General features: G+C 40.7%; 1 protein-coding gene across 1 annotated transcript in view; it reads left to right on the top strand.

Annotated features, from left to right (window-relative positions):
* si (sucrase-isomaltase) overlaps positions 1–11,108 on the top strand; it is a 62,550-nt gene extending 51,442 nt beyond the window's left edge. Inside the window, exons 41-48 of the mRNA XM_071495837.1 lie at positions 354–502; positions 1,318–1,402; positions 1,562–1,618; positions 2,474–2,598; positions 3,041–3,129; positions 4,794–4,843; positions 7,355–7,525; positions 10,753–11,108. Coding sequence (XP_071351938.1) covers positions 354–502; positions 1,318–1,402; positions 1,562–1,618; positions 2,474–2,598; positions 3,041–3,129; positions 4,794–4,843; positions 7,355–7,525; positions 10,753–10,830 — 804 coding nt within the window. The 3' untranslated portion in view covers positions 10,831–11,108. The remainder of the gene's footprint in view (positions 1–353; positions 503–1,317; positions 1,403–1,561; positions 1,619–2,473; positions 2,599–3,040; positions 3,130–4,793; positions 4,844–7,354; positions 7,526–10,752) is intronic.
* Positions 11,109–13,048: the final 1,940 nt, after the last annotated feature.

The raw sequence follows: 13,048 nt of genomic DNA, 5'->3' as shown, positions 1-13,048 counted from the left end.
CAGATTATGACCAGGACATCCACTGTGTGGAAGCTGTTTCAGGAGAGTTAAGGCTATCTTCAGTGGCACTTTATTGGATGTGGAGAAGTTTGCAGCTTGGAACTTGCAACTTTACCTTGAGTCTTTTAACAAAATGTCAAGTATGTAGTCATCAAATGCAAATTCAAGATCCTGAACAGCAGCAGACAGTGTTTTCAACCAGCGAGCAGGAAGCCAAAATCCAAAGTCCTGCTTCAGTAAACACTTGTCACAATAAATAATTAAAACTGATTTTTAAAATATTCTTTCATGACTATTCATTTTGGTTAACCTGTCTTTAATCACTACTTTTTAAATATTTTTTTTCCTGTCAGAGACAAGACCCTGTTTCTTGGAATGCCACCTTTGCCGAGACATCCCGGGACGTCCTGAACATCCGTTACACCCTGCTGCCCTACCTGTACACTCTGATGTTTGAGGCTCACACCAAAGGAAGTACAGTAGTGAGGCCTCTGTTGCATGAGTAAGCAAACACACACTACACACACACACTGATCGTATCTCTTCTGCTAACGTCATGGCTGCTGCATAACATGTAATCAATTAATCAAATCATTTAGTTATTAACAGCGAGGATCTTTCATCCTGATTGCTGGCAAGATAAACTGATTTTATACTGCATTGCTTCTCATCAGTATGCAGAATGTCACATGCTTTGGATGCTAGACTGAAAACCAATTTAAATAGAGCTTTCATTTTAGTGCTTCAACACGTTTTCACCACCACTCTGGTTTAATGCAGGACTCATTGTTACCATCACAGCCTCCCTCATTAGCTACAGATGTTAAGATAAATGTTAGAAGAAAAATTGCCCTGTATTTATATATGCTCATATTTTTCAATGAGGTTAGAAAAGCCGGTCTGTGCCTTTTGCTCATTTGAATAACTTGACAAGGTGAGAAAATTTGAAGTGTCTTTCCTGCCTAAGCAACTGCCATTGAGAAGCCCTTGAGCAAGGCACTTCAAATCCTGTGAGACTGTGTAGAGGCCAGCCGTAGACTACATTTGGCAGCTCCCAGATGTGAATATGTGAAATTATGAAAAAAGAAGAGGAAAAAAAAAACCAATATTTATTCATTTTAAGAGACTCTTACAAAGTCACAGATGGTATTAAAGGAGCTGGCAGGGTGAGTCTGGCAGGGTTATTTGGCTTGCATCTTCAAACCATTGAATTCTGAATGAGTACTTGAAACAGTCGTCTGGCCTGAGGAGACAGGAGAGAGCATTAGAGGCATTTTTTCGGCTAGGTTTAATGGTGTCTGTGTTGCTGTGTCACAGGTTTGTGGATGATAAAACTACATGGGATATCTACAAGCAGTTCCTCTGGGGACCTGCTCTACTTATCACCGCTGCCCTAGACAAGGTATAAACACAGATACAGCACGCTTCAGCTGTTTGTTTTTTTTTCTCCTGCATATTTTAAGGTATCACAAATGCAACTTCAGAGATTTGAGTGATAGCTGTCAGTCTGTCTCCCCTGGCCAGTATTTCTCTTTTGGTTAACTGACTTTGTGATTGACAGGGAGCCAGGAAGGTGGATGGCTATGTTCCTAATGCACGCTGGTACGACTTCCACACGGTGAGTCTATGTGTGTAACAACCAGAAAACAATTCACTTCACTGAATCCAAAGCTCCCCCCCCCCCCCTCCCTCCCCGGTGCAACAACACAGTTGATTGCACTGAAGCAAAACCACAGAGGGAGGTGTAAGCATCTGACTTGTGGATTAGCGTATGCATAATGTGGATGTACCTTGATGATATTCTAACATATGAAAGTACATCTGTGCACCTCTTGCTGTGATGAGGATTCAAAGCACTGCATCTATGAGGTGCTTATACATCTAAACACTGTCATTACAAAAGTAAATATGAAGGCAGATAAAGACTAAAACGAGACTAAAGCCACAACTACAACAAAAAAAAAAAAAAAAGAAAAATAAGATAAGACATCTATGACATGATTAGGGAGATGCAGCTCAACAACTGCAGAAGGCGCCTTGATGACAAAATCAAACATCCAATCACTCCCAGTCTCTCATTCTAGCTAGGGGACTCCCCATCTGCTAGACAACATCATAAAGCCAAACAAAACACAAGTAACAATATATTAAATGGGGGCATGGGATGGTGGAGAGGAGTTTTTACTTCCCCTCAGTAAACAGAGAGGAGCAGGCTGTGATACCCAAGGACAAAGTGGAAAACACTGGAATAAAGAACTTCCCAAAGACTTCCTTTGGCGCGTAATAAATTACAGGAGTGTTTCAGATGTAGCCTTTACAGACGTCACATTTTTTACTGTGTGCTTTGTGATTTACCGGCGCACAAATGGCAAATTTCCCCACAAAGGAATTGTTGAAGAAAATGAATCAAAGTTTAATTACCAACAGTATTTCTAGTCATCTAATAGCGTGTAATTCTTGCTGCTTTCATCAGGCCAAAGATGTTGGAGTGCGCAGCAAGATGATTAGTATGGCCACACCCCTGGACCATATTAACCTTCATATCAGAGGAGGATATATCTTACCCTGGCAGAAACCAGAGAACAACACATATTACAGGTAAGCGCTGACACATCATGGCTGACACATCATAACAGCACACAACTACAGGTCAGCATCCAGTGTGTTTAGTGTGAAGTGTGTGTTTTGTCTGTCTATTTGTGCCTCGTTCTGCCTGTGCAGAGGGATAGCAGGGTGGGTGGTGGTGGGGGATGGGGGGGGGGGGGGGGTACAGTGCTGTATGTGTAGGCACTGCTGCTGTGTTTGAGTGTCTCTCTCATCAAAATGAATGTCATCTATGATCAGTAGTGCCTATCAAAGAGAGAGGCAGTGAGAGTAGAAAAAAGAGAGACAGTTAGAGGGCGGTGTGTGTTCCAGCAGCAGTGAGATCAGGTGGATCCCTCCAGACTGAATGTTAATGTTTTTGTCCCAAGCAGCAGGTATTAATAGATGTTGTCCTATAGCAATCTGTTATGACCCTTTCTCCCTCCTTTTGTTTCAGTCGGAGGAATCCTTTAGGACTGATCGTCGCCCTGAGCGACAGTGGAGCTGCTCAAGGATCTCTCTTCTGGGACGATGGAGAAGGGATAGGTAAGTGAAAGGTCACCCTTGAATGCTCAACCACACACACACACACACACACACACACACACACACACACACACACACACACACACACTAGCATGTCATTTTCATGTTTTTACATGTTTGGATTGATTATTCATGATAATTCATGACGTTATTCATGAAGACTAAATTCAACACCGCTAGCAACATGGTTCTATGGATAATGTCGGTCTGTCAGTCGGTGCACCACTTCCAGACAGAGATATGTCAACAGCTATTGGATGGATTGTCATGAAATCAGTACACATATTCATGTCTCCCTACTAGTGAATTATATTAATTTTGATAAACCCTCTTAGTTTTGTTCATTGCAAATATGTGCATTGCAAAATAAACTATAGTCCCTAAACATTTTTAAGAGAAAAGAAAGACCTTAGAATCAAGGAAAAAAAAACAAACTTGTGTGCAGACAAACATAAGCTTGTATTTGTTTTGTGATGAAAATGCCAGAGTTGATGTTTCAATGGCATCAGTCAGAATTTGCATTTGTTTATGTATAGATTCAGTTTTGTAATTTGGAGAGTGAGGATCAACATGAACACTTGCAATAACTCACTACGTCTCACACTCATGTGCAATAGAAGAAACAAAGTTGTGTTTCCTGAATATGAATTTCTCCAGTGATTTTTATCAGCTAGACACAGTCAGCTGCAGCGTATAGTCCCTCTCGACTTTCTCACTCGTTCTCTCTCTCACACGCGTGCACGCACAAACACACACACACACACACTCACACACTCGCACACACACACACACTGATACACTGACAGAATCAGCCTCTGAAGTGCTTCTGTGAGAAGATGCACTCCTGTGAAAGGCATGTTTGTGTTGGGACAAAGAAGAGAGGGAGAGATAGAGAGAGAACGAGGGGTGACAGAGAAGGGGAGTGACAGAAACTATTACAGTAATTCCCCGTGTCGCTGCCTGGAGATATGCTCTCCATCACGCGTCTTTTATCTGCTCCCTCCACTCCCCTCCTCTGCGTCTCGCTGTCTGTCTGCAGTGTGGCCTCCCTATGTCTTCCCTGTTTGCTTTGCATAGCTCTCACCTTCGCATCTGCTCACCTGTGTTATCTGCTGTTTTTTTCTTTTTTTTTTTTTTTTGAGTTTTGCATTTTTGGGTTTTACTTCAGATGGTTACTGGTCACTCATTCACCAGTTTTTCCTTCATTCATTTAACTAGTCATGTGTTCACTCATTCATGCACCCAGTCAGCCTTTTATACAGTTACTAATCTAATTTTAGTATCTGCTCATTTAATCAACCGGTAATAAATTGCAATGAGTCATGGATGAGTCTGTTAATGAGTCAGTACTGTATGGTATTAATTCAGCCATGCAGTCCCTCAGCTAGTCAGTTTTCTTTTTTAAATTCATGTAACTCCTCAATGTTTTGTTCACACATTAACTGGTGATCACTTATTTGTCCATCCATTCAGTCAGATGAATATGAATCCAGCCCTGTGGTCAATATGAATAATCTTATCCATACAGTCCCTTGTTTATTCAGTTTATTCAGTTTCTGTCACTCACTGTCTCTGTCCCTCTGTCATTCATTGTCACACACCCATTTCCTTTGCCCCTCCATTTCTTGCTCTGTGTGTAATTCACTCTTATTTTCTCTCCTCAGACACGGTTGAGAGGGGACAATATCTGCTGACCTCCTTTGCAGCAGAATCGGTGAGTTCACGGGCCAACTATCTTGGCACATCTGTTTTTTTCATATACTTTTTTTAATCGTCATTATAGGTATTACTGCAGCAAAACTGCAACGGGGCTGTGGTAGGCGGATGTCAAAGGCAAACTGTTGGAAACCATTATTTCAGACTTTATGTGTAACTCAGGGCTGGTAATTTGAATTCAGTTTGTACTGCTTTTTCCAGTTCTGACGTTAAAAATGACATTTGACACTACATTGTTCTAAAAGTAGATTCATTTTCATTCGACTTTAAGCACAAGATGTCACATGCAATATCTTGAACAATATCCATTCCAGTCTTTGATACAATGAGACGGTCAGGTAGTACAGAGGAGCACAGATGGCAGAAGTTTTACTGTTTTAGTGGCTTGGTCCTCTCATTGCTTTTGATGTAAAATTTAGCAGCAATGTGCATGTCATGGTGGCATTACAACATTGTTTTAGAGGGGAGACAATAGATAATGTAACACAGATGTTGCCAAGTCCTTCTGTAGAGTTTTGTACTCTAATCAGATGCTCCAAGGGTGACAGTAAGAGTCCAAGGCCTTCGTGCCATCACCAAGCCTGCACCCTTAATGAAGTCACATCAGGTGCAAGACTTTTGTCGTGCACACATGAAAATACCATAATCACACAGAAGCTGCTGGAGTGGAGAAGCTGTGGTTGTGTTTATGCTGATCACTGTACCTTGCTAATGCTTGTTGCAGCACAAAATTGCAGCATTTATTTCTGCTTATACAACCTCTTATCAGAAACACAATGTTAAATGTGTGTCTTCATGCCATACCAATGTGTGACTCAATCAAACTCTGTTCAGATTAGATTAATGAGGGATTCTTACAAGTAATGCAATCCACAGATACTGCCCTAGTCATCATCCAGCATTAACTAGGACATTCAATCCATCTACAACTTTTAATTATATGAACACCCTATGTACACCTTACCTTCAATAATTAGTATTTAATGGATTAAATACTAGGACTTGGTAAGAGGTCTAACAAAATAGATGCATTTAAAGTACATACAAGGGGGTTTATATATATTTTGGAGTGGTGTGTTATATAAAGATTAATGTAAAAAGAAGGGTTTGAGCAGCAGAAGTCAGGTACAGTTTAATCCCAAATGGGTTCTAAAATTGCACTGTGTTGCCCAAGCAATACAAACTCAGCTGCAGCGCCCCAACAACCTTGGCACACGTGCTTGGACAAGGAGCCACGACATTACCAGTTTAAAAAGTTTTTAAAAAGGACAACAAATATACAATTGTGAGTTTGTGTTGTATGTGCACATGTCTTACAGCTAAGTTCGGTGAGAGGGGAATGTTTGCCAGGCCACAGTTTGATCACACTTTGACTCCGACATGACAGAAACTCCCTAATCACTGGGACTAATGGGACTAACCCAGCCCCATTTGCCTCTTAGCCAGGCAAAGGCACACAATCACACACATTAATGAGCATGGCTTTAATCACAAACATACTCACATGCACACACATACATTATATGCACACATCTACAGTATACACATACACGCATACAGCTACCATGGCCAAACATCTGTGGCTGTCCTCTGCCTACCATCAGGCTCATTCCAAAGCAATTTCACACAGCGATAAAACAGGCACACTGTCTGACAGCCAAAGGGGGAGAGAGAGAGTAAATGTGTGTGTTTTTGTGTTTGAACGTGTGTGTGTGTGTGTGTGTGTGTGTGTGTGTGTGTGTGTGTGTGTGTGTGTGTGTGGGTGGGTGTATGTGTGTACAGGCAGATGTGAGAAGATGAGGATAAGTTGGGCAATGAGGCCAGTGCTGCCTGGCAGATTAGCAGATCGTATGCCATTTTGGAAGGCTATCTGAATGTAGATGTGTGTGTGTGTGTTTGTGTGTGTGTGTGTGTGTGTGTGTGTGTGTGAGAGAGAGAGAGAGAGAGCAAGAGAGAGAGAACATTTTCGTCTTCCCCAATTTTTAAGGGGGCTGTCAGTACTTTGGTGAAATGACAGACACGTGTGTGTGTGTGTATGTGTGTGTGTGTGTGTGTGTGTGTGCGTGCGTGTGTGCGTGCGTATGTGCCCCGTCATGGGTGTTTCTCAGAGTGTGAACATGATAAAAACACAGCTGTAAAACTTTTCACACAATCAAAATCTCCATGTGGAAGATCATCTACTAAAAGCAAGGCCCACAGAAAAACTGATAATTCGGCAGATATAAAACTAATGATATGGAGAAAGATACTCAAATATTAAATCTCTCTCAGTAAAGAGACGGAGCATAGAGTAAAACTAAAGCACATTTTCAGCAAACTCTAGAGAAAACACTGTAAATTCAGGACTGAGGACCTGCCTGACACACAAATCAGAACCTCTCTGCACTAATGTAAAATAAATAAATGCATAGGATGAATCATATCTTGGTAGATGTTAGTTAATATGAATCAAGTTCATGATTTTTGCATTATTTCTCATTTCTAATAACTCTCTCGCTTTCTCCTCCAGAACACCTTGAGGAGTAGTATCGTCCACAATAAGCTGGCCCCTGCTGACCGGTTGCACCTGGGTGTGGTGAAGGTTTGGGGCGCGGGCAGTGTTAGGATCACAACAGTGACCTTAACGGACACGAGTGGAATGTCGCATCCACTGACCCCACAGCACAACCTTGACACTCAGGTCAGAGGAGTTTTGGCATGTTTACCACTTAGTTACCATAGTAAATGTATTCATGATATAATTAGTGGAGTTTTCTAATCTGTATTAAATTACAAGTTGCAGTTAGTGTATTACAGGCTGAATCAATTAGGACTAAAAACAGTGTTGTCCTCTCTCTAAATTTTTAAATAGGCTTAGATTTTGCTCTTAATGCTTTCTGCCACTGTGATAAACACAATTCAACATACTGCTGGCCAACATCATCAAGTGCAGGAAATGGGCTATGACTGCAAAGGCTCTTAACAAAAATGAGATGCCAGTCTCTAGAAAATGAGGGGTATTTTTGTGCATATAGTTTCAGACAGAAATTCAAATTACCTTTAAACAATCTACATCATGCTGAAGCTTTAAAGCCTCAGAAAAACATTTGAAGAAAACTGAAAAATATTTCCATTTTCCAATTTACAGTGAACTGCTTCACAGAATTTGCTAATAATCAGCTGTAGACATTGTTATTCGATAAACAAAGTCCCTGATCTTTAAGAACATAAATACAAGACTGTGGCATCTGCTCGGAAAGATGGGAATCTTCAATAGTAATGGAACATAATTAGCTAGTATATATATATAGTATAACAAGTACATATTCCATTCCATCCTACATGTGAACTTGGGTAAAATTCTGCTGCAATAACCTCAAATAAAACATATAAATCACTGTCTAACGTACACACACTCAGTGTCATTGAATTTAACAGTGGTTTTGTGCATTAATACCATAACCCACTGAGACTCTTTCATCATTACATGAACTCATCTCATAAACACGCACCAGCTTTCAAGTTGATCGAATGTCTCCCTGCCTGTCAAAAACTGTCACCACGAAACTAAAATAAAAAACAAAACAAAAAAACACTCAGGTTCACAACCCAGCCCCTGCTGCGCCGCTCTGTGTCACCTAATAGCTGTAATCAACTCTGCGTTCCCCCTGACACTGTTGTTTTGTAATGAACACAAAGCTGATGACTCGACTCAGGTCAGCCATTTTAAAGCCGATCATGTAAAAAGATTGTCATTCCCTCTTGCTCTCTCCACCATCTCCTCCAATGGCTGAGTGGAAAGAAATGTGACAGAAAAGCATGGAGAACTGTGTACACAAAGCCAAGCCATATGGCTCAGGTTAGAGTGCTTGCTCCATGATGTGTCATTTGTCCAAAGTGCCTTGCGGTACCACAGTTGGTTTTATTTTTAGTCTCCACTGTGGACATTAAGCACTGCAATATCAGTTCTTTACATCAAAGGAATTTCCCACAGTATGTGCATCTAAATCCCCGCTGTAGTCCTCTGCTGGGAGATCAGTGTCAACTGCAGGGTTCAGTTGTAGCTAACGACACTTCAGAGTGGGGTGAATGTTCACCAAAACAGGGCTTGAGCTGAGGTCATCTAACTGAAAGACGGAGTTTCTAATCATTCGGAGAGGTTGCAGAGACAGAGTCCTGAGATGTAAAAATACAAAGAGGAGAAAGGAAGAATAGATGAGATCATCTGGGGGGATATATTGTTATTTTACAGTAAACGTATAGGTTACTGTATATGTTTGAGGTGGAGGATGGGTGATATGAAGGACTCCCACCTCAAGAGTGTGGAAAAGGAAAGAGGAAAGACAAGGCCTGCTTTAAAAAGAGAGCGTGTGTTCCCTCACCTCATTTGGACTGTGATAAAATATTCCTGTCGAGGTTGTGTACTGTACTCAGTGCACTTATCAGGAGCATGAAAATGATAGCTACAGCAGCTCCATAAATAATCAGAGGTGAAAAAAGCCCAGAAGTGTTAGATTTATACTGTTCTTGGAGAAGACAGACAGAGAGAAGCAAGAAGAGAGGGCAGGAATTGCAGATGAGGGAAGTCAGAATGACAGAGAGATTTTGAGGGTGTGTGTGTGTTGGGGATGCATGGATGAGTTGAGAATAATGAAAAGACAGAAAGACAGTCCATCTTTGGCGAAGGAGGGAAGGACGGACAGAGCGCGGTGGAGGGAGGGAGAATGCATCACAGAAAACAGGTGGAGAGAGGAAGAGAGAGAGGTGAAAGAGATAAACAGGGAGGGTGAAAGATGGGCGGAGGGAAGGAAGAAGGGCAGAGAGGAAGGAGAACGGGGGAATGAGGATGACACAGTATGCACATGGAAATAAGTGGTTTTTCAGCATGAGACAATCCATTCATCTCCTTAAGTATTGTCTGATAGGGTAGCAACTTCAAAGAGGCAGGAAGCAGCTGGAACACTGTCATTTAAATACAGTGAAGTGGGAGAGCTCTTTCTGTCTGTTACAGGGCAAGAGAATTTATTCTGAACATATACAGGACTGCTCATACTGTCATTTACAGTATCTCATCATGTATAAGCTCAGGCTTGTGTGACTTTACTGGGGACCTCAGCTGTCTGACTATATGTCACGAGTGGGAGCAGATACGAGATGCATCACAGAACAGCAGGAATGCACTGGGCACTGTCATAAATTTGTCATGTTTAGTGGACTTGACTTAAATGAAGTTACTCTAAAGAAACATGGCACAAGCTCCATCCTTATCTATACTTGCTTATGCTTATGTGAGGGGTTGCAGGGAGCTTCAGCCAATATGCAGAATCCCAGGGCTAACATATACTGTTCCCACAGACATTCAACCTTTTGGCCAACTTAGAGCCGCCAGTTCACCTAACCTGAACTTTGATTTTGAATTTGAAGTCCTCTAAAGTAAAGTGACACTTTTGTTTGGGCTCTCAGGGACCGCAGCTGTAAAACATGATGAAATACAATTTATTTATTTATCATCTACATCTGTGATTGGTGTTGATGTTACTTTTCACGAGGCCAACAGTTTGTTCAAAGGACTTGACAAACAAAAACTACACAATTCTTTTACATGGCTCATAAAACTTATAGAACATTTAACATTTTCTACTTCGGTGTAATGTTGGTGTTACTGTTTTATTCTGTATTTTGTCACTTTTATCAAATGTGCAAGCACATTTTGTGAGAAAGGAAAATGTTACCAACCACAGACTTGTCTACATATTGGGTTTTATTAAGGGCAAAAAAAAGAAAAAAAAGATTTTGTAATTATTATTATTTTTACATATTCAGCACTAGGGTCTATGGGGCCCCAGACAAATGAAGAAGTAAAGCTAATGCTAACAAAGAACAAAATTTAAATTCAAAATTTCTCTCTCTCTTTTCTTGTGTCTATAGGAGCTGATTATAGATGCTACTGCGAAGTCTGTTCGTGTGGATCAGCCTTTTACCATCACATGGACGACCAGCGTCTGAACAACAGAGTAGCAGAGTTGTCGACAGCAAACAATTAATATATCTGTACATAATGGCCATAAATTATGATGTGAATTAAATGCAGTTTTTTCTTAATATGTGAAATCCCCTAATTGGGTTTATTGCCTCACTGATGAGCCCACATGTAAATGTTTTTTTTTTTTTTTTGGTTGTTTTACATTACTGTACTGTTAAACCATAGGTTACATTACACTGTAGAGGCAGACATAATGCCAAAACACAACATGTTTTAAACTTATAAAACATAACTTTGGAATGTATCTTTTCAATATATCAGTGCAAACCTACAAATTAATAAAGTGCCTGATACTGACAAAACTTGTAGACAATATTGTCTGTCTTTGATAAGATTGAAAATAGCATCAGCACTAGTAGCACAACTCATTTCCTGCATGCATGCTAGTTACTTTTGGGAAGCAACTAGAACATGTTAAAGGAAGTTACAGCTGCTATATCTGAAAATAACGTCAGGGTTGGTTAGTTATTAGACTCAGTTTGCAGCTTTCTGGAGGCAAATCTCATATTTCCTCTCTATTTCTGCGCTCGCAGCCTTTACTGTAAAACAGATAAATACATGTAACATTTAAACTTCCTTAATACATTTTACCTATAGAAATGTAGGTTCTGTTTTGTTTATTGATGAACAGGTAAAAATATTGTTTCCAACTTATTGTCCAAGTTATTGTCACAGATAGATAGATAGATAGATAGATAGATAGATAGATAGATAGATAGATAGATAGATAGATAGATAGATAGATAGATAGATGGTCTCTGTGGGGGAATTGGTTTGCAGCATAATCACAAGGCATTTCATCACAGAGTCTCTATCATAGAGTTACCTTATGGCATCTTCATAAATCCTCATACACATACACATACCCCCCACAATGTTGTTTGCCTTATTCATCAGCCTGTCACTGTAAATACACTCCATACTTGGTAATGTGATCCCTCACAATTTGTGACCACAACACTTCACCTGCAGAGTGAATAATTTAATGAAATTGTTTTGGCCCTTACTTCGTCACACAGGCACATCAGTAGGCAACCAACAGCTGTGCAAATTCAGCAAGTGTTTTGTAATAAGATGACGAAAAGTCAGAACAAATGACAAGCGGGAAGAAGCACATGCAACACCTCAAGTCCGCTTCTGACAAGTGGAAATGCTTTGATCCAAGAGATGCGTGATGCTGTGGTTGAGCATGCTCCTGGAGCACAGCAGTCATTATTAAGAGCAGTTTAAGTTTTTAGCAACATTTAGTTTTATTGCCCTTGATTGTGTTTTTTGGCACCTGTGTGCGTCCACAGCTGCACGTGCACACACATCTGTACATGTATGGTAGTGTGTGGGTGTGCCAGGAACTAGACACTAATTATAGCTCTCACCTGCAGCGAGCTGCCTACCTGTGCTTTGTCTCGTCCCATTACTTCCCCATATAATGATACAGTCATTCATTATTCAGCTTGCAGTAAATGTAATGATATCAATTTAGCCATGGGCAACTCAAATTGATTTCCACCTTAATTGCCACTCGACAAGAGGCAATGTAAGAGGGTGGGTGGGATTGGGAGGGTGGGTTGTTCTGTGCTTGTGCCCACAGAGGTTTAGATGTGTGATGAGTCGCTCCAGCTCCTGTCTGCGTGTACATGTGATTTTGAAGAGAAAAGTTTGTTTTGGCTTCCAAAGCAAAGCCAGCCACCTGCAAGTGCTAACGGGACTAATTGAGCCGGTGATCTGACCAGGTGATTCAAACTGAAGTCATAGTGCTGCCAGTGGAAGACATCACTTCAGATCGGACTGAGAGAAGAGAAGAGTGAAACAATTACAGCTTTTATCTGTTCCTCTGCATTTCTACACTAGTGTATTCTGATTTAACAAGAATTTTTATGAGACAGTATTTTTTGTTGTGTCTTTAATGTTTTATTTCCTTGTGTATAAACCACCTCGACAGAGAACACCACGGTGCAGCTAAACCTGGCCGTCTTCTCGGACATCAAGAGAAACTCACATCTATTTATGCTTAGATATGTGTGGCTCTTTTGTTTCTTCTTGCATGAATTAATGAATCCATGTCACACAACTCATTTCATACAGCGTATAGTCGTAAGTATACGAGTTTCATCTTCACCTGATTTCAGACTTGTGTGGGTCCTACCAGACAGAGAAATAGTGTGACCAAACATCTTCCACACA

The sequence above is a fragment of the Trachinotus anak genome, unplaced genomic scaffold, assembly GCF_046630095.1.
Source record: "Trachinotus anak isolate AG129_WGS33_773 ecotype Australia unplaced genomic scaffold, CSIRO_AGI_Tana_v1 ptg000014l, whole genome shotgun sequence".
Classification (NCBI taxonomy): Eukaryota; Metazoa; Chordata; class Actinopteri; order Carangiformes; family Carangidae; genus Trachinotus; species Trachinotus anak.
This window is presented reverse-complemented; position numbering and strand designations above follow the sequence as displayed.